The sequence below is a fragment of the Salvia miltiorrhiza genome, chromosome 1 (genome assembly GCF_028751815.1).
Source record: "Salvia miltiorrhiza cultivar Shanhuang (shh) chromosome 1, IMPLAD_Smil_shh, whole genome shotgun sequence".
NCBI classification, from domain to species: domain Eukaryota; kingdom Viridiplantae; phylum Streptophyta; class Magnoliopsida; order Lamiales; family Lamiaceae; genus Salvia; species Salvia miltiorrhiza.
The window spans coordinates 27,107,680-27,127,680 of record NC_080387.1 but is presented as its reverse complement, the minus strand read 5'-3'; the positions used below and the strand labels follow the sequence as shown (position 1 = coordinate 27,127,680).

At 37.1% G+C, this 20,001-nt stretch overlaps 1 protein-coding gene and 1 pseudogene across 1 annotated transcript; both read right to left on the bottom strand.

Annotated features, from left to right (window-relative positions):
- Window positions 1-1,247: 1,247 nt before the first annotated feature.
- On the bottom strand, window positions 1,248-7,995 carry LOC131017612 (nitrate regulatory gene2 protein-like). Its single transcript, XM_057946431.1, has 6 exons — window positions 7,597-7,995; window positions 4,928-6,186; window positions 4,453-4,524; window positions 3,663-3,877; window positions 2,303-2,517; window positions 1,248-2,079 (listed from the first exon to the last, which is right to left on the bottom strand). Exons 2-6 carry the CDS (start codon window positions 6,111-6,113, stop codon window positions 1,452-1,454), a joined length of 2,316 nt encoding a protein of 771 aa, XP_057802414.1. The 5' UTR covers window positions 6,114-6,186; window positions 7,597-7,995; the 3' UTR covers window positions 1,248-1,451.
- Window positions 7,996-17,887: 9,892 nt separating this feature from the next.
- LOC131005372 (common plant regulatory factor 1-like) lies at window positions 17,888-18,573 on the bottom strand (annotated as a pseudogene).
- Between the last annotated feature and the right edge of the window lie 1,428 nt (window positions 18,574-20,001).

Below are 20,001 nucleotides of genomic sequence, written 5' to 3'. Positions count from 1 at the left end.
GAAACGTTCTCCCAAGTTCAACGTGACCTCGCCGATAGCATGTTGATGAGCCAGGACACCTCTCAAATGAATCCCGACGAATTGGCGTTTCACATGTGCAAGGTGGCGGAGATCAAAAAACAACACAACATCCCGTAGATTTTTAGGATTTTTTATTTTATGTTTGTTTTAATTTAAGTAATTTAGGATTTTAATTTCTTGTATTTCTTTTATTTCTAACAATGTAGGATTTGAATTTTAATTCAATGAAATTTTAATTTCTTAATTATTGTAAAATGGAAACTAGAATAAAACTAATTCAAAAATAAAATAAAATCTATTGCACCCAAGTGGGTGCAATACCATTGTGGGAGTGGGTGCAATAGAAGTGGGACTCATTCTATTGCACCCACTATGGGTGCAAGCATTGTGGATGCTCTAAGGCAGTCCCTCCATACACACACACACAGTTATTCACTATTCCTTTTATAAATTCATGGCAATATGGAGGAAAAAACCCCAATGTCCCAAAATCAGAAACTACATTACGTGGTTAGTTGAAGAAAAAAATTGAAGGTTTTTTCACTATGGGGTTTTTGAGGTGGGTTGGCTATTCCTTGTGAAAATAAAGCTAGAACAGTTGTATTTGTACCTTCAATTCATGGCTGTCCACCAAATCAGCCAAGCCCAATCGCGGAGCATGTATAAACGCCGTTCATGAACGTTGAGCATAATATTCTTAATGTAGTCTTAACCACTCATTTTATTTTATAATATATCATAAGACTTTTTATCTATTCAAAATATTTTCATTAACTTGTTATTAAAATCTGTATCCAATCAAAATGCTCTATTTATAGCGGATGCAATGAGTACATTAAATGGTCAAATTGAGATATTTTTATTAGATGAGGTGGTCTTGAGTACAATCGGGTATATCGTACAACAGGGTTACACTCACACCTAGATCCTGATCCACACTTTGTTCCGAATCCGTACCCTGATCCGAACAATATAAATAACACTATTATGAATGCGGGTCAACCTGATTGTACGATACACCCGATTGTACCCAAATTTTTGTGTTTTTAGATACGGTCAAATTGAGATATTTAACTCAACCACTTAAGGTATGCAGATACATGTATAGTGTCTTATGTGTAAATACATGTAATTCGGTGGATTGGAAATATATGGCAACCATATCACCACAACACAATTCAATACTATAACTTAGATATAATATAATATAACCAAATTGGGTTAAGTTTTGGTGAAGCAACGGTATTCATAATATTCAAACTATGCAGTTTATTGGATAACCACATGTACAAATGCCCCTTCTAAACCTGTAGTTCTATATGTATGTATGAACTTTTTTTTCTTCCAAGAAAAGTATGTATGATTTTTTTTATTTTTTTTCACTATTGATTCTATTGCAAAATCTTGAGCTGAGAAACTCGGACCAATATCTATGACTGTTGCGACTTGAATTGTTCATAGTTGCTCTTAGCGTCCTCTATTGCCTTCTGGAGGTCAGAGAACATCCCTTGGGACGACTCAGCAAAGTTGTTCAATTGCCCAAGAAATCCAGCCAGGCTCGTCCTGAAACGATCCAGAGCAGGTATGCGGTCTTCAGAGACTTCGTCTCTCGACATGGCAGTACTCGCCTGGCTCTTCTCTTGATGAGGGAGAAAGTGTGCGACTTCGACCTCCAAGTCCTTGATAGAATCGACAACTCCTTTAAAAGGGAGCGTGTCGATCATCTCCAACCAAGCACCGCATATCTTGTATATTGGTGGACCTGTGTTTTGTATGGGCAGAGGTCTCATCCTTTTATTCCTCTTGGGATTATTCTGCGGAAGCAAAACACACTTGACGAGCCACTTATTGATGGATTCCACGTACAGTTTTTGCGCGCTGATCCATTTTGTGAAGATGGATGATAGAGAGCTTAGTTCATTCTTGAGATGGATGGTGATCTGTCTCCGCGAATCTGACTGTATAATGATTTTCGTGCTTCCGGGCATTTGAGATACAGATATCGTATGAAGTTGAAGCTTGTGGCATTCCACCATCATCTCCCACATCTTCCTTAACCTGTCGTCGCAACAAGAGGCAAGCATATGAGGAGCTATAAATAAGCCAGTGTCGCAAATAACATAATTGTAAACCTATCCATACATATCTGGTGGCATATTTGTAATTTTATGGGTGTTATAGATCCGAATCTTGACCAATATGACACAGGACTCCCCATGAGCATGCTTAAACGGTTTTAGCACTCTACTTAAACTCAAGGAATTAATAAATACGCGCATACCCCTCTATTAGCTCCTCGAGTTGGGGTTGAAGCTCTTTATCTCTAATCTCTTCAATCTTCTTTGAGATGGAGTCGATTCTCTGGATAGCAACTCTAATTCTCGAGTGCAGTCCTTTGACTGCAGCACGTGTCTTGTCAGCATTCTCTCCTTGTGATTCTTGTTGTCGAAGAAGTCTGCACTTCTGATCAAAATTGCTTTTAAGCATCTGCCCAGCCTGAAAGAGGAGGAAACCTTGTATCAGATGACATAGTCATGGAAAATACCGAAGAAGATGGATGCGAAAAAACCAGTTTATTCTAAGGGTGTGTTTACTTTGGTAGTAAAATTTTCATTTGAAAATGATGGATAAGAAAAGGTGAGATAATATTATCTTTTTCTCCTTTTTTTATCATGGGTTTACTTTGTTAGAAATAGATGGATAAACAAATTGAAATGTTGGAAAATATTTTCACACCCTCCCAATAGGATAATATTATCCAACATTTGTGAGAAAATGAGTGAAAAGGGGCTGCCCGAATAAATTTTCCAGCCTGACCGGAGAAAATTATCCATCATAGGAATCATGTGAAAATGATGAAAAATATACTTTTTCTAACCTTTTCTATCAAAGTAAACACACCCTAACAATTAAACTACAAATACAAACAAAATCTAATGGATGGCCCAAGAAAATGGATGAATTCCTGTTCAACCATTGCCAACATCTATCCTCATTCAAGTGTATGCTTTGATCGCATAAGCTGGAGACGCAGCATCATTATTCTCCGAAGAGTTGAGTGATTTAACAAATCGAATTTTCAATGTGAGATTGACTTCCTGCGGCCTGATAAATTAGTTCACACACTGAAGAATAAAAAGGATTCCAATATTCGCTTTCTTGCTTCTGCATATGAGGGACCTAAATTTCACAAGTTCGTATTAGCTAAACAGCTTTCAAGCATCTCCTTAAATCCTATGAGCTAGAAGGGGAATCTTCTCGTAGAGTCAAAACAGAAAACTCGATAGTATTTTAGCTGCCACAGAAGCAACATCACAAGTCACAACCATATCCTAAAATAGAAACTATTGTTAAAATGCGATTATTGTTCGAGACTTAAACGTGAAAGTCTCCCATCCTTTCCTATCATGAACCTAGGGCCAAAGAATCCGGTAGTTAAGTAAACGACTCACACGTGTGTCAAAAAGGTAACATAAGATTTAGAGATATTACCCATGTAAAAAGTTTTAAAATCAAAATAACAAAGCCAATACAGGTTAGATAGGTGAAAGGTCTAAGCACTGGGAGGTGTGAAGCAATCTCGTACAATAATAATTCTAAAGATGGATATTATTACTTATGAAGATGCACTCAACACTTACCTTAACTTCGTCATAAAGCTTCTTTTCCCATGCATAAAGCCTATCCAAGGTTGATGCATGGCTTCCGGAGACCATACAGAAGTTGTCGAAGAGATTATTACTAAGATCTTCAACACCATCAGTGGAATTCACACCAAGAAGATTCCGAGATGAAGCAGACCGAGACGATGTCGTACGATGCCAAGTCAAGTACTTGACAGAATCTTGAGGCAGCTCTACATAGATAACAGAAATAACATGAGGAACCATTTCTCTTTACCACAATAACCCCCAAAAGGCTAAACCATCAGAGAGAGAGAGAGAGACTAGAGAAAACTTGAAATAAAAAACGCTTTTTCTTCCACCAAATTTGGCATGTTATATGCTTATTTTTTAGTTTAGTCAAGGCTCTTGCCGTGATAACTTCATAGCTGAGTTAGAGTGTCACACCAATATGCAAATCTTTTCCAACATGTCTAAATAAAATGGAACAGCCGAGGTCTAAACTAAGAAAACTAGCTCCGACTTTTCAACTTGTTTCCCCTGTCCTCCTTCTCGACAAATGACAAAATCATACATCACTCACTGCTGCATCCTTCATGATACATATTAACATATGAAAGCGAGTACATACACCATGTGACATCAACCACAACTTAACTACATGAAAAAACCAAGTTAAACGTAACAGTCCGTTGATAGCATCCAAAAGGCAGATATTAATTCTTTCATTTGTTAGTGTTCTTTGCACAAGGAGAAGATTTAGGAGGGAGAACATTTCTGTAAAATAGAGTAAGGTGGAGAAACCTACCTTGTGGAACCTGACTTGGATCCTCCCCACAGGAAAAACAAGATTTCAGTAATGATGATGAAACTAAACCACCTGCCACAAAAGAATGCACCAAAGTTCACACTTTTACCATTATAAAGATAGAAATAATAAAATAAACAGAGTGTGTAAAGTTTCAACTATATTAGATATCTTCCACTTCGTCATCTCAAAAATGGGAGCTACTTCTCTATCATTATGATACTATACAACTTGATAACACAAAACTGCTTTCCTTTTTGGCTAAACTTGATGAAAATAATATTCTGCCACAGCTAATCAATGCAATGTAGCAGCACAAGATACTAAGAGCTCTCCGTCAAATAAAAGTTATACTACAGCACTCAACAAAATTTCCAAGCTAATTTCCCAAAAAGAAAATATATTTACAGCATGTATAAATGCTCAAGCTCACAAAGCAGACATAGAGAGAGGGGGAGAGAGAGAGAGAGTTTACGTTCTTTTCCGTGTATAACTGGCCGGAAATGGAATTTATTTGCTTCAAGCATCTTTGGAACTTCTTTTCCTGATTCAGATGCTCTAGCAAAAAGCTGGTCAATAGTTTTCATGCTCGAAAGGAAGTCCTTCGGTACAACTTGATCTTCAACTTCAGTTTGTTTCACTGGTGTTATCTTGACATCATTCAAATGCACAAATCTTGAAGATGCAGCTCGTAGGGGTGACAAATCAGGAGAGTTATTGTTCTTGCCATTCATTAACTTGGTTTCTGATATTTCTGATGACCTAGGTGGTGAAATTCCATTGATATTATCTTCTTTTCTTTCCTTCACAATTTCAGCACTTGAAAACATGGTTTCCGATACTCTATTTTCAGAAGATATGGAAGATGAATCTTCATTGACAAGATTTTCTATAGACCTGTTCACATTTTTGAAACTTCGAACAAGGGTAGCAGTGGATGGCTCGTCAAATTCATCATCTGATATCTGTGAATCTTCTATTCCATCAGATGATAATTTATCTTCCATATTATCTATTTCACGAGCCCCTGCCACTACCCTTGCATGACTTATCTCATCAGAGTTCTCCGAACCCTGGTCAAATCCTCGGCCTGCTTGTGTAGGGAAATGCTGGTCAATTGGATGAAAAAGACCAAAATAATCCCAAGGTGAGTTTTCTGGTGTGACAGCAGTTTCAAAAGGCGATGGTTCTGGTGCTTCAGTGGAACGAGGGGTGACAGTAGGAGGAGTAGTAGAAGAAACCGACACCGCAAAAGGCACGGGAGGCTTTTCTTCAACTTTTGTGGAAAATGTGCCTCTGAATTTCATATGATGAGAATGGAACTGAGTCGAAACAGGGGTTGAAGAAGGTGGCGATAGATTTGCAATTGCATCAACATTTTGTGATAAAGATCGAGAGGAAAAAGATAACCGGGAGACAGACTTCAAAGAATGGGGTTCTGGAGTTGCACTTCTCGAAGAATGTGCTAAAGGCTCAACTTGAGCATCAAATTCCACAAATCTCCTTAAAGCCGCTCCTACAATTTTCAGTTCCTCTATATATGAAATATGAGCTGCTGCAAGAGAACACCTGCCATTAAGTGCCTGTTTGATGAATTTCTTTCTTGCCCGGCATAGCTGCAGACTCTTGTCTTCTTCTAATCTAGAATTTGAAGCTCCCATTAACGCAAAACAGTCTTTAGCTCTCCCAGTTTCCAAATCAGCATAAGAACTTCTTCGTTTGATTCGAGATGTCCTAAGAGTACAACATTATTAACATGAAAAAAATTATTTTAGATTAACGTTCATACCAAACATCATCCAAATTTTTATATATAAACACATCACGAGTTTAATGAATAAAGACTGACAATAATAAACAAGTAAAGCATCTAAAACATTACAGAAGAAGCTGCACTATCACTTTGAATCAAAATAGTATTTTAGATCTGGTTGATTATTCAAGACTTTATTTTGCTATGAATTTTGTGATTCCCAAAGCTTTTCTGTTTCATCACTGCACACTAATTGACTGATAATCTGAGAGTACCATACACATTATGCCAAAGTAGCTTAGACACTTAATCTAGATTAAAACATAACAGGAAGTGAATCACACTGATCGTTAGAAAATGAGATTTAAGTAAGATGTGTATTCTGTAAGATACACACATTTACCTATACAAAATAATGATTACAAAAACCATGACACAATACTAACATGATTTTAACTGCAGGTGCATTCATGACAGTGAGTTCTTTACTATTTCTCTATGGAATATTGTCGTATAATAATTAATACCAATAGCTGTGTGACGAATAAATTGGACCTACTTACCAGCCACAGTTATTAGTTGCCTCTAATAGCATCTTTTCGTAGCACCCAATAATATGATATGAATACTAACTAATTTGGCTAATCACTGAACTCCGGTAAACAAAAGCAGGACGAAGGTTTCACAAAAAAGAAGAGAATGGAAGTAATTCATGAGTTTGATCGGGCAGTTAAGCACACTTTCACACTTTAAATTGGCGGCCGATCAACTGCACGCTAACATTTGGTAAAGCAGAAACCTCAGAATTAATAGTTTGCATGATAAAGCCACTAATTTTCAGATAACTGAAATACCATAACTAGAAAACAACTAAAAACAACAACAGCAAGAACAAAATCAGTATCTCTCAATTTGACCTTAAGCATCTGAAACCAGAGAAAGCACAGAACTTAAATCTAATCTATCTCAGCAATTCCACTGGGCAACAAAATCAAACAAGACCGAAAACCTCAATCAAAAGGTCACATATCAAATCCAACTGAAACACAAACAAGCCCCTGCGCATACTTGAAGCAGGCCATCCAACATAAGGAAATCCAATAAATCTAAAGGCCAGATCAATCAAAATTCCAAAGTGAAGAATAAACCACAAATCAGATAACCGCAATTCACACAACCCATCAACTACCAGTCTCCAGAAAATACAAAAGATCCCACCTTTAATCAAAACAAGCCGATCGAGATTGAAAAAACCAACACAAGAACTACAATCAACCGAATCCCTTAAAAATCAACCATCACTAGCCAGAACCCACATCAAGAAAAAACCATGAAATCCCTCAAAATCAAGCTCAAAAACTCAAGCAAACACGCGTATCCCTTTCCTTTACCTGAGAATCGGCAATCAGAAACCAAAGCCCAAATTCCGACACCTAGAAGTGAGTGCAAGAAGTCTTCAGAGACAAGGAGAGGCTCTTTTAGGGATCGTGTGCAAGAGAGTGACAACTGACAAGAGTCCAAATCAGGGGCTAAGTTTGCATGCAATGGTAATCAAAAGGGAGGAGGAGATGTGGGGACCCGCTGACTTAGAAAAAGCAAATGGAATAATATTGTTCTTAGTAAAAGTTTAATCTGGATTCGTCGCGATGTTCTAAACATTTATGTTGGATGAAAGCTCTGCTTTTCTTTAATTTATGCTCTACGTGAAAAAGACGACATTGGGATTTGGGTTTGGGATTGGGATGGAAATGAGGGCGTCGCTTTTAACATTTTAAGAGCTGGATTTCTTCACCAAACTAGTCGGTTTAGGGCCATGTTTATCTTAAACTGTTCAAATTTAAATTTATAGAAACTCATATTTTATACTTTGAATATGTTTGAATATTGAGCAACAAATCTTTGACCAATTAAATCATTTGACATAAAATTCCCTATGTGATTATTCAACATAAAAGTTTTTGATCATTTTATGCGTTAGGACGTGATGCAATTGTGGTAAGATGTATTGGATATCAAAAGATGATCATAAAACAATACAAGATTATTGACATCTAAATAAACAAATTCGCAGTCAATTCATAAATTACACATAAATTTTAATTTTGATATATGATATTTACTTTTAGTATCTATTTTTCCTTTTTAGGTGGTTCCATATTTTGATATCCATGTCTATTTTTAGTAAAAATAAGTGGGATAAATGTTCCACTTTAATTATTTTAACACTCACATAAAAGGTGAGACTCTTATTTTGCTTACAACACACAATCACTTTATTAAAGCCCGTGTCACTGTTAAATGGATACTAAAAGTTGGAACAAAGTGAATAATGCATAATTTTAAATTAGTTAAATTTTTTAGCATATACATTTTGTTATTTTATTCATTTATCTAAAGTTATAAAAGAAAAATAAACCAATCTAACTTTTTTATGTAATTTGTAAAATTAACGATGCCAATAATAATTATTGAGGTATTAGAATTAAAATAACTATATAAAATAAAAAAGCATAATACTAATGTGCACTAAACGAAATGGTGCTCATGAATGGTGATCACAAAATGTATGTAGTATATATCAAGAGTGGTTGAAATAAAAACCTCATTTAACAAATAAACTACTACGAATTACTTACACTTAACATATAAAGTATGTGTACTTAACTTATAAAGTATTTGTACTATCATGATTTTGAGTTTGAATTCCATAAGAAGCGCAAAATTACAGTGCATTTGCAAAATCATAAAGTGCATTAACTTTATATGTTAAGTGCAAGGTTCGTAATTATTTTAACTATATAAAATAAAAAAGCATAATACTAATGTGCACTAAACGAAATGGTGCCCACGAATGGTGATCACAAAATGTATGTAGTATATATCAAGAGTGGTTGAAATAAAAACCTCATTTAACAAATAAACTACTACGAATTACTTACACTTAACATATAAAGTATGTGTACTTAACTTATAAAGTATTTGTACTATCATGATTTTGAGTTTGAATTCCTAGAAGCGCAAAATTACAGTGCATTTGCAAAATCATAAAGTGCATTAACTTTATATGTTAAGTGCAAGGTTCGTAATTAATTTTTATGCTAAATGAGATTTTTACTACAACTCAACATATATATATATATATATATATATATATATAGGGTGTGGTTCTAGAGAGAACTATATTATTTGTGAGAACGTGAGAACTATCAAATCTAATCCATTCACTGTAAAAATTAATGCATTCGCTGTTAAAATTAATGCACTAAAAAAAATAAAAAAAAATTGCTCCCTTCAGGATTCGAACCCAGGATCTGCATTCATCCAACAAGATGATACATCCACCGTAGATCTTGATAATCGAATGGCTGAAAATGGTTCTCCGTTCTTTTTTTATTTATGGTTCTTTCTTGAACCTCTCCCTATATATATATATATATATATGGGTGAGATGGTCAAATGTGGTGAGAAGAATCTCGGACTAGTGTTATACAAATCCTAAGGTTGGTATTTATTTGGAGGGACGAAAAATTCACATTGGTTCAAAGCTTGGAGGGGTGAAAATTTTACCACATTACTTGAATATAGGGGGTGAAGATTTTACAACATTACCTGAATACAGTTATTTGTACATCATAAAAGCTTATTCATCGATTTATATTGACTTATTCGTTATTTTTATTTCTCACAAAAAATAGATATTCTTATTGAACTATAACTCTATAATTGAGGTTCGAACTCAGGTGATACATTTATCTAGCAAAATAATACATTCGCCGTATATTTTTGCAATTGATGGGCTAAAAATATTTCTCCGTATTCACAATTGATATAGAAGTTTTAAACATATAAATAATTACATACTTTTATCAAATACATGTCATTTTTTGTTCCCTTTCCCTATTTTAGATGATCAAGTTAAAAATTATAAAATATATAGTGGATCAATATATTAGTATAATTATAATAATATTTAAAAAATTAAATCAATACTATATTATTAATTTTTTTGTTATAACTCATAAATTCAAAATTAAAATATAAAACACTATCCATGCATCATATGGAAACGATCCTCACTGAGGCTGCACTAGACTTCAACTCAGTGCAAGCCCAAAATTTTATTTTATATTTATTAAATATATTTAACTTAATATCTACATAATTCACCTCATACCCTAGCCAAGCTTTTAAAAAAAGATTTAAAAAAAAACTTTCAACATAATAATAAAAATTAGTTTGTTCTTGTAGAAGGTGGATTAATTTTTTAAAAAACATATAGAGGTAGTTTTTATGTTCCTTCAATATATCTGTTATTGAATCAATAGAAAGAGAACGATTATTTATTATAGACGGTGATCGAATTCTATATATCCTAAATTCATTAATATTTTACTTGAATATAAAACAAAAACTATACGGACTACTCGAAAAAATTGACTTGGGGGCTACCGCCTCCAAACCCCGTGCAATACCTTTAAATTCAGCCCCCTTATCGGTAAATCCTGGATCCGCATATGATAAATCTAATCTAATCTAAGTAATATATAAACCACAACCCTCATAGTTGTAGTTACCAAGGGCGCATTGCGGCTATAAATTTAATTCCTTAGCAAAAAATGGAAAAATATAAGAATGAGAAAAATCTCATCCAGCAACGTACATGCAAAGGACAATCAAGAACACATATGAAGATTCTTCTTTACTTAACCTATTATATACTTCTTACCGACGACGTATAAAAAATGATTTGCTAATTAATAAAAAGTTTAATTATTTATCCAAATCTACTTATTAAAATGAATCAACATATGGAACAGCACATGCATGCTCTAGAAAAGCAATAACCAGTGTCTGTAGATTCTCGTTTATAAAATTATATATTCTGTTTCAGTTCTACCAGAATTAATTAAATTAACTGAGAGAGAAGAAGGTATCCGAGGAATGGAAAACCATATATGCTCTTCAAGCATCATTATTCATTATTTATTTAGTTGTGATAACGACAAAAACCCACAGACATGTACAATTAATTAATTGGATAGTTTTTAAGTAAAAAAACCTCTTGTGTAGATCTTGAAACTCATAGTCATACATGAGAGATATATAAGTACGTCAGATATATTTAATTTAGAAGCTAGTTCGTAATTACGAATCATATGATTTTTATTCATAAGCTCATACTAACCAAATGGCTTATAGATTTATGAAACATGCATGATTATTTGTTTTTATAATGAAAGTCTCGCAAATCGCAATACAGCATGAACTTATTGAGCTATTACTCAATTCTTCTTGAAGGCTTTTGACATTTCAATTGTTATACTCCCTTCATGGGGATATTCTTCTCTCGAACCTATTCAACCCATTAAAAATTTAAAAAGGAGTTAATACTGTAGACAATTAAATTTGTCGTCGAATTAAATCGTGTCACGTGTAAATTCATGAATTAAATATTCAATTATATTTTCTATTTTATTAAATGGGATTTTATTCCTAAATTAAATAGATATATAATTAATATTTAACATAAATGAATTAATGGGCTTATGGACACCTAAAGCCCTAAGGCCCATGCATGAAGGCCCAAAGCCCATAAAGCCCACGAAGCCCATCTCCAAAATCTATAAATAGAGGTGTTGGGAGCTCATAAATAAGAACGTGAAGGAACGGAAGATCGAAGAGTATAAAGAATTCTCTCTAGTATCGCAAGTTGAAAGAGGCGAAGAATTGGAGAGTTCAAGTATTCTTCCAAGTATTCAAGTATCTTGAAGAATTCTATCTAACGTTCAAGTCTCCTTCAAATCTTCAATCGTTTGAGTATTCAAATCTTCAAGTATCCTTCGAATCTTCAAGTATTTGAGCATTCAAATCTTCAAGTATCCTTCAAAATCTTCAAGTATTCAAGTATCTTCAAATCTTCAAGTATTCTTCAAGTATCTTCAAGTGATCAAACCTTCAAATCTTCAAGTGATCAAGGCGTTCTTACAAATTCCAAGAACGATCTTCCTCAAATCAAATCAACCAAGTCCCAAAGCTTCAAGGCGTTCTTACAAATTTCTAAGGACGTTCTTCTCAAATCAAATCAAGTTCAACGTTCAATCCAAAATCATGACTTAAGTCCTTTGGATCGGCGTCATCAAATCAAGTATTTCAATAACCTTCGAATTTGTTCAAGAATCAAATGGAAGAGAAGAATCAGAGGATTAACTAGAGATTGCAACTCGCATAAATCTATCTTCAAATCTATCAAATTATCTTTGTAACGCATTTTGTATTTTATCAAATTGAAATACAAAAATTTGTGTTTACAAATTTTGGCACGCCCGGTGGGACATCTCTACCTCTCATCTCTACTCTTCACCAAAAATCTTGAACTATGTCTACTCAATCAAATGCAGCTGCTCCAGCTTCATCCAAAGTTTCTTCGGCAAGCGTCGGTATGATAACGCGAAGCAAATCAAAATCGATGCAAGGAGTATCCAAGCCGATCTTTCATCTTCCATCTATCCATGAAGAAGATGAAAACTCTAAGAGAAGCTTCACATTCCCCACTGAAAATTATCAACTCCATGCAAGTGTCATGATGACAAACACTTCCACCATGGAGGAACAACTCTTGAACTTGACAAAGATGGTTGAATCTCTAACCAAGCACATCCAAGAGCAAGATGCCCAGATTGCAAAGCTTAAAGGAGAAAAAGGAGATTCAAGCCACGCCAACAACGATAGGGAAGGCGAAGAAAGCGAAGAAGATGGAGAGAATAACGATGAAGAAATCTCCAAAGACAAATCAAAGAGTGATGGAAAAAGGCCTTCAAGAAAAGACATTCTCTTCTCGTCTGGTGGCCTCATTCCCATTGACCAACTCAAAGAGTTCATCGAAGCAACAATGAAGAATAACTCCGATGGAAGCTCCAAGGCATCGTTAACTTACTCCAAGCCATATACTCGGCGAATTGACAGTATGAGGATGCCTCTTGGTTATCAGCCCCCCAAATTCCAACAATTTGATGGCCAAGGAAATCCGAGACAACATGTGGCTCATTTCATTGAAACATGCAACAACGCTGGTACTTATGGAGATCATTTGGTCAAACAGTTTGTTCGCTCATTGAAAGGTAATGCCTTTGATTGGTACACCGATTTAGAATCAAACTCAATTGATAGTTGGGAACAACTGGAGCATGAGTTCCTCAACCGCTTCTATAGCACTAGAAGAACTGTCAGCATGGTGGAGCTCACAAGCTCGCGCCAATTTAAAGAAGAGCCAGTTATTGACTACATTAACCGATGGAGAAACCTTTGTCTCAACTGCAAGGACCGATTGTCTGAATCATCTGCCATCGAAATGTGTATTCAAGGGATGCATTGGGGTTTGCAATACATCTTGCGAGGAATCCAGCCTAGAACATTCGAAGAACTTGCTACAAGAGCTCATGATATGGAGTTGAGCATGATGGCAAGCGGGATCGAAGAACCACCCATCCGAGAACCTCGCAAATTCAAGCCAGAATTCAAGAAAGGAAGCAAACCATCCGATGAAACACCAAAGAGAGAATCCATGGCGATTAAGGCAACTTCGGTGAAATTCTTAAAGAGAGAAGCTGGACAAGAAGGCAACCAGAACACTTCACGAGACAATCAGAACTCTTCCCGAGACGTGGGGCAAAGAAGATCTACCTTGAAAGAAATGCAACAAAAACAATACCCTTTCTTAGACTCTGATGTTTCAGGAATTTTTGATGACCTGCTCAAAGAAAAGCTTATCGAGTTGCCAGAAATGAAGCGACCAAATGAAGCAGGGAGGACAGACGATCCAAGTTACTGCAAATACCATCGTCTGGTTGGGCACCCCATACATGATTGCTTCATCTTCAAAGACAGGGTCATGCGGTTAGCTCGAGAAGGGAAAATATCTCTTGAAGAAGACGCTAATACTGTAAATATGGTCTCCACCGACTTGAATGACATAATAGAAGGTATTGGAACCCTGTATGATACATCCAACCAAGTAGATGAAGAACCTGAAATAAACATGGAAGAAGACGATGATGCATTGGCAATCACATTCTCCAATGAAGACTTGCAACTTGGATTCGAACCTCATAACAGGCCATTGTTCGTGAGTTGTTATACACAGGAGCAAAAGGTCAATCGAATTCTCATCGATGGAGGCTCGGCAGTCAATATCTTGCCACTAAGGACTTTGAAGCAATTGGGAATCCAAGCAGAAGAGCTGTCAAACAGTCGATTGATGATTCAAGGTTTCAACCATGAAGGGCAAAGAGCTCTTGGAACTATAAGGCTGCGATTGCAGATGCAGGACATGGAGTCCACAGCGTTGCTTCATGTGATTGATGCAAGGACATCCTACAACATGCTTCTGGGTCGACCATGGCTTCATGAAAATGGTGTTATTCCTTCTACATTGCACCAATGCTTCAAATACTATCAAAATGGCACCGTAAGAAAAGTGGTTGGTGATCACAAACCTTTCACAGAAGCAGAGTCACATTTCGCCGATGCTCAATTCTATTTGGGAAGAACTAAAGCAACAATGGTGGAAAGGGATGTACCACAGGAGGAGTCAGGATCCCGCCAAGAGAAAGAATCTCGCCCAAAGATGGAAGGTTTCACCATCCCTTTGACTAAGATTGATGCCAAAAAGCCCATTCCTCAGTCACTCAAAGATTTTGCCCGACCAAAGCAAAGTGGCGCCACAGAACATGGAGATCTCTCAGACAAAGAACTCTCAAAACACTTTGGTCCGAAGGCATACAAACTCCTTGTGAATGCTGGATACAATCCCCAAGAAAGCTCCACGTCAAAGTCTTATGTGAGAAAAACTGCTAATACAAGCCAAAACTCCAAAGCAGGTTTGGGATATACAGTGCAAAGCCCCATTCGAATTGCCATCAAGAGAGCCACTGCTAACTATGCTAGCACCAAGCAAATCCTGGAATCTTCAAGCAATCGGAGAACCCAAAGGGTTTCTATTTTCAATAGGATGGGTAGAAGAGAAGCTCAACAAGTATCTGTCTTTAAAAGACTTGGCAAAGGCAAATCATGGAAACGAAGCAAGACAAAAGGGAGTGATGAACTGCACATAACAGAGAAATGGAGAAGTTTGATCCCTCCTCGAATGAAAAGATACACCACTTTGCTTATGTCATGTGGGAAAGAAATGAAAGCTCGAATGAAGACCACCATCTTCACACGAGATGCCATAGATCAAGAAGATAGAGAAAGTGTGGCTTTCTCTTACTACACTACTAATAGTGCTAGTAATCCAGTTCCTCTTCCTCATACTACTCAAAGTCAAGTGCGCCGTGAAATTGCAAGTCTCGTTAGAAGTGGCGTTATCACAACAGGCGTCGCAGAGAATATAGCCTTCATACGCCAGAGAAATGAAAGCATAAAGATGTGTTTTGATTGCAAAGATCCTTGCCAAAAAGATGAAGACGTTGTCACAGCAAACCATATCACCTCCTGCGAGAAAATGGTCGTTGGAGAAGAGAATTCGCACTTGAGCCCCAAAGAACTTGAAACTCTGGATGAAGAGAGACTAGAAGTCCAGCAAAAATCGAAATACTATCATGCTCTTCCTTCAAGATCCTTCAACAAAGCAGTGCGAGCGCCCTCTTTTCAAATTGGAGACATGGCCCTCGCTGCAAGGAGGCCAATTGTTATCACTCTCAAAGGAAAGTTCTTGAAGTACTACTATCCTTGAAGGGTGGTAGAAGTTGAAGCATGTACATATGTATATAGTTCCAAAAAAAAAAAAAAAAAAAATAGAAAAGCCAAAAAAAAATGGAAAGCATAAAAAGCCAAAAAAAATAGAAAAGCAGAAAAGCCAAAAAATGAGTCAGATGAAGAAAAGCAACAAAATGGAGTGTATGAAGACAGCTCCTTGACGCACGAGCCTAAACTGCATGTTACTCCTGGCCCGCATGAGTATAAACTGTGCACGACACCCAATCTCAAACACATGTTGATCATATGAACTACGTTTTGACTTGATCCCTTTCAAAAGGGTACGTAGGCAGCTTAGATAATTTCTAGGTTCAGTCATGAATTGTGTTTGACTCTTTTCAATTTATATCATCAAAGTTATGATTTAAGTTGATTATGTGAAGCCGAAGATGTCTCAAATTGGGAAGAAAATCAAGCCATCAAAAGAAGCACAAGCATTTGGAGAAGATGTCAAAATATCCATCACAAACCAAATAAGAATCATCAAGAGAGAAATGATAGAAACTGCGGTTTGCACCAATACTAAGTAAATGGGTTTTGATCCTCCAAAGTTCTCTGAGCAGAGATCAAAAGTGACTCTGAAGTCTTCAAAATTCCGCAGCATTTCCTCATCAACATGTGCAACTTTATGTTTGTCAAAATCTCTTTTGAATTCTGGGATTGCACCTCGGACAATATGAAAGGAGACACTATCTTGCTTGAAGGACAACGTCATCTCTGTCTTCCACCTCTCTATCATAGCAAGCACTTCCTTGATCAAAGCAATTCGGACGATGGCTTCATTCTCCTTGGCTTAAGCATCAAGAAGAAAATACTCAATCTTCTCGAGCCGTTGTGCAGAATTCTCCCAACTTCGTGAGATGCCAAACATAACAACAACCTCACTCAAACCAGATTCAAACAATCCCAGGCCTGAGCGCACCCAAGACCTGTCAAAGAATTGAGTCATCTGGCATTGAGGTCGGCTATGCATCGACAAATTCACTTCTCTCCAAGCTAAAGTTGAATCCGCTCGTGGAGTTGAAACACATGTTCGCCAAACATAATAGAACACCATTGAGTCATCTAGCCTGCTCAAATGCGCGCAAAGAGAAGATGTAACCAGCAATCTTCAAAGGTTGGACTCACAATGGCCCAGATCCGAGCACACCCGAAATCTGATTAAAAGCCAATTGAACCACCTGAAGTGCAAAGTAAACATCACTCAAATAAGGTCTTAGATGGGCTGCTGCCAGATTTTTTGGATGAACTCTCTGAGGATGGTCTTTAGTCGGGCCGATGGAGATGTCAAGACTGAAAGAAAAATGACAATAGATTCCAAACTTTGCAAATACTCAAAGCATCTCGTTTGGGGCAAAATCCGCCATGAAGTTGGTTGATAAGACTACACCAATCTTGAATACAGTGATGGAACAGTGCAACGGTCTTTTGCAGGTCGTCATCATTAAAAGTTCGAAGGGCCACTAACTGCAAGAAAAAAAGAGGAAGCAACACATCCAGACTTAGAAATTTATTTGCATTTAAATAAAATGTGAATTAAATTCTAGTCAAGATAAAAGGAGGCAAGATTGAATTATATATATATATATATATATATATGTATATATATATATGTATATATATATATATAATAAAAGGTGAATTCAAGATCTGGTCAAAAAAAAAAAAAAAAAAAAAAAACGGCCCATCATCACCATTTTCCCACTCTTTCTATCAAAAAGGGGGCCCAATACCCATCTCTTACTCCTTGAAGAAAATAAAGTAAGAAAGCCCAAAACCCATTGTTTTTTTCTTCTTTCACAAAAATCAGCCCACTAATTTTTCATTAAATGAAAGGCCCACCAAGCTCACTCTCTCTAAAAAAAATAGGGGCCCAATTCTCTCTAAAGCCCAAAAGTAGAGATTCAGCCCAATCTCCAGGGCCAACGCCTCAATTCGTCTCCCTCAATCACCCTCTCTATCCCCTTCTCGGCCAGATTTTTCAGTACCATCACCATTTCCGTTGCCTATTGATATAGCAAGCCCATCAAATTCTTTCAACTTCTTCACAAATCCTCCATCTGTATTCCCTGATGACTTGGCTGGTGTTTCCACGTTCATAGCAGTACCAGCCATAGGAACTCCGGGATGTGCGTAAACTCCTCCATGAGCATAGAAGGCAGCATATGGAGCTCCATAAGGAGGGATCATCGACTGTGGTGGACCCCACATATAGGGGGTGGTGCATGCGGGGAAGTAACAGCCGAATTCATATATGGTGGAACAGCAAATCGGGGACCATAGTAAGCCTGCATTGCTGCCCAGTCCGGATACATATGCATGTTATTCTGATCCACCGCAGGTTTTGCTGAAGGCTGAGAGGAGATTCCGATGGCGTCGAAAAGGATACTGAAGGAGCTCAAGGATTTGCAGAGAGATCCTCCGACGGCCGGAAATACGAGTGTCAATACTGCTGCCGCGAGTTCGCCAACTCGCAGGCACTCGGCGATCACCAGAACGCGCACAAGAAGGAGCGGCAGCAGCTCAAGCGCGCCCAGCTGCAGGCCAGCCGCGACGCCGCCGCCTCCTACATGCGCAACCCCATGGTCTCCCCCTCTCACTGCCGTTTCTCTCATCTCTAAAAAAAAAAAAAAAAAACGCAGATCAAGAACTAGCAAAGGGTAGTTCATGGTGGTACCTCTAACTGCCGAAAATAAAGTCACCGATCACCACTTCAAAAAACTGCACGACAATATATTCTAACCACTCCTTGGAATTCGTGAGTTGATCTCGAGTTTGGAGAAATATGGCTGTGTCTGTGGAGATGGTGGCGGAGGAGCTTAGAGACATACACAGCTCCGGCAAGATGAGGACGTACGAGTGGCGCGTTTCGCAGCTTAAAGCGCTGCTCAAAATCGCGACTCACCTCGAGAAGGAAATCATCGAAGCTCTCAATTCGGACCTCGGCAAGCACGAGCATGAAGCTTTCCTTCACGAAATTGCTGCAGTAGTATCAGCATGCGCGGCTGAGGAGGTGCCGGTGGCGGAGAAGCCCACTGTCCCGGAGAAGGACGTGCCCCCGCAGCCCGAGCCCGAGCCGGAAAAGGTAGCGACGCCTGCAGAAGAAAAGAAAGAAATAGGAAAGAAAGAAGAGGAGATTTCCTACTGCTAGTATTGAAAATGCAAATGGCTACTGAAATCTACTGCTAAGGGAATTGGTGAATGAGGAAGAGTGGCAACATTGTCTCTATTTATAGGCAAACTTCTCACCAAAAATCCTAGCTACCAAGTCCCTAAACATAGCTGCCAGTGTACGAAGAGTGGAGTTCCAGCTGTTTTCCAGCCTGCAATAGCTCTCAAGCAAAAAAAAAAAAAAAAAAAACATTGTTGCAGACTACATTTAATGCCATAGTACTTCTCTATGCATAAAACTCCCCTTTTCAGTCATGGGGCAAAAAAAAAAAAAAAAATTTGCTGCGAGAAAGATAAAATGACAATGGAGTTAGTTGGAATTGGAGTTGTGTTGCTGGAAAGGGTCGCAAGATATAAAATATTGGGCCCAGCCTTCAAACAAAAAAAAAAAAAAATGCTTTAATTAAAGAAGCAAATGGTAAAGCCCAAAACTCAAAATTCGTAGCAAGTTTGCAAAATTTTGAACTCCTAAATACGAGTATAAACTATTTATAAATTCAAAGAAATTCAAGCACTCCTAAATACGAGTATAAACTATTTATAAATTCAAGTTTGAAGTGAAGGACTCCTAAATACGAGTATAAACTATTTATAAATCCAAATAAATTGAAGAACTCCTAAATACGAGTATAAACTATTTATAAATCCAAAGAAATTCAAGAACTCCTAAATACGAGTATAAACTATTTAAAATTCCAAAATCAAATGAAGAACTCCTAAATACGAGTATAAACTATTTAAAATTCCAAAATCAAATGAAGAACTCCTAAATACGAGTATAAACTATTTAAAATTCCAAAATCAAATGAAGAACTCCTAAATACGAGTATAAACTATTTATAAATCCAAAGAAATTCAAGAAACTCCTAAAT

What these genes read in the sequence shown, in the direction of transcription:
- LOC131017612 (XM_057946431.1), bottom strand. Translation starts at nt 6,113, where the DNA reads ATGGGAGCTTCAAATTCTAGATTAGAAGAAGACAAGAGTCTGCAGCTA. An exon ending in TCCAAGTCAGGTTCCACAAG is followed by an intron (nt 3,878 to 4,452) that starts GTAGGTTTCTCC and finishes TTATCTATGTAG; the next exon opens with AGCTGCCTCAAGATTCTGTC. An exon ending in CTCGAGGAGCTAATAGAGGG is followed by an intron (nt 2,080 to 2,302) that starts GTATGCGCGTAT and finishes TTGCGACGACAG; the next exon opens with GTTAAGGAAGATGTGGGAGA.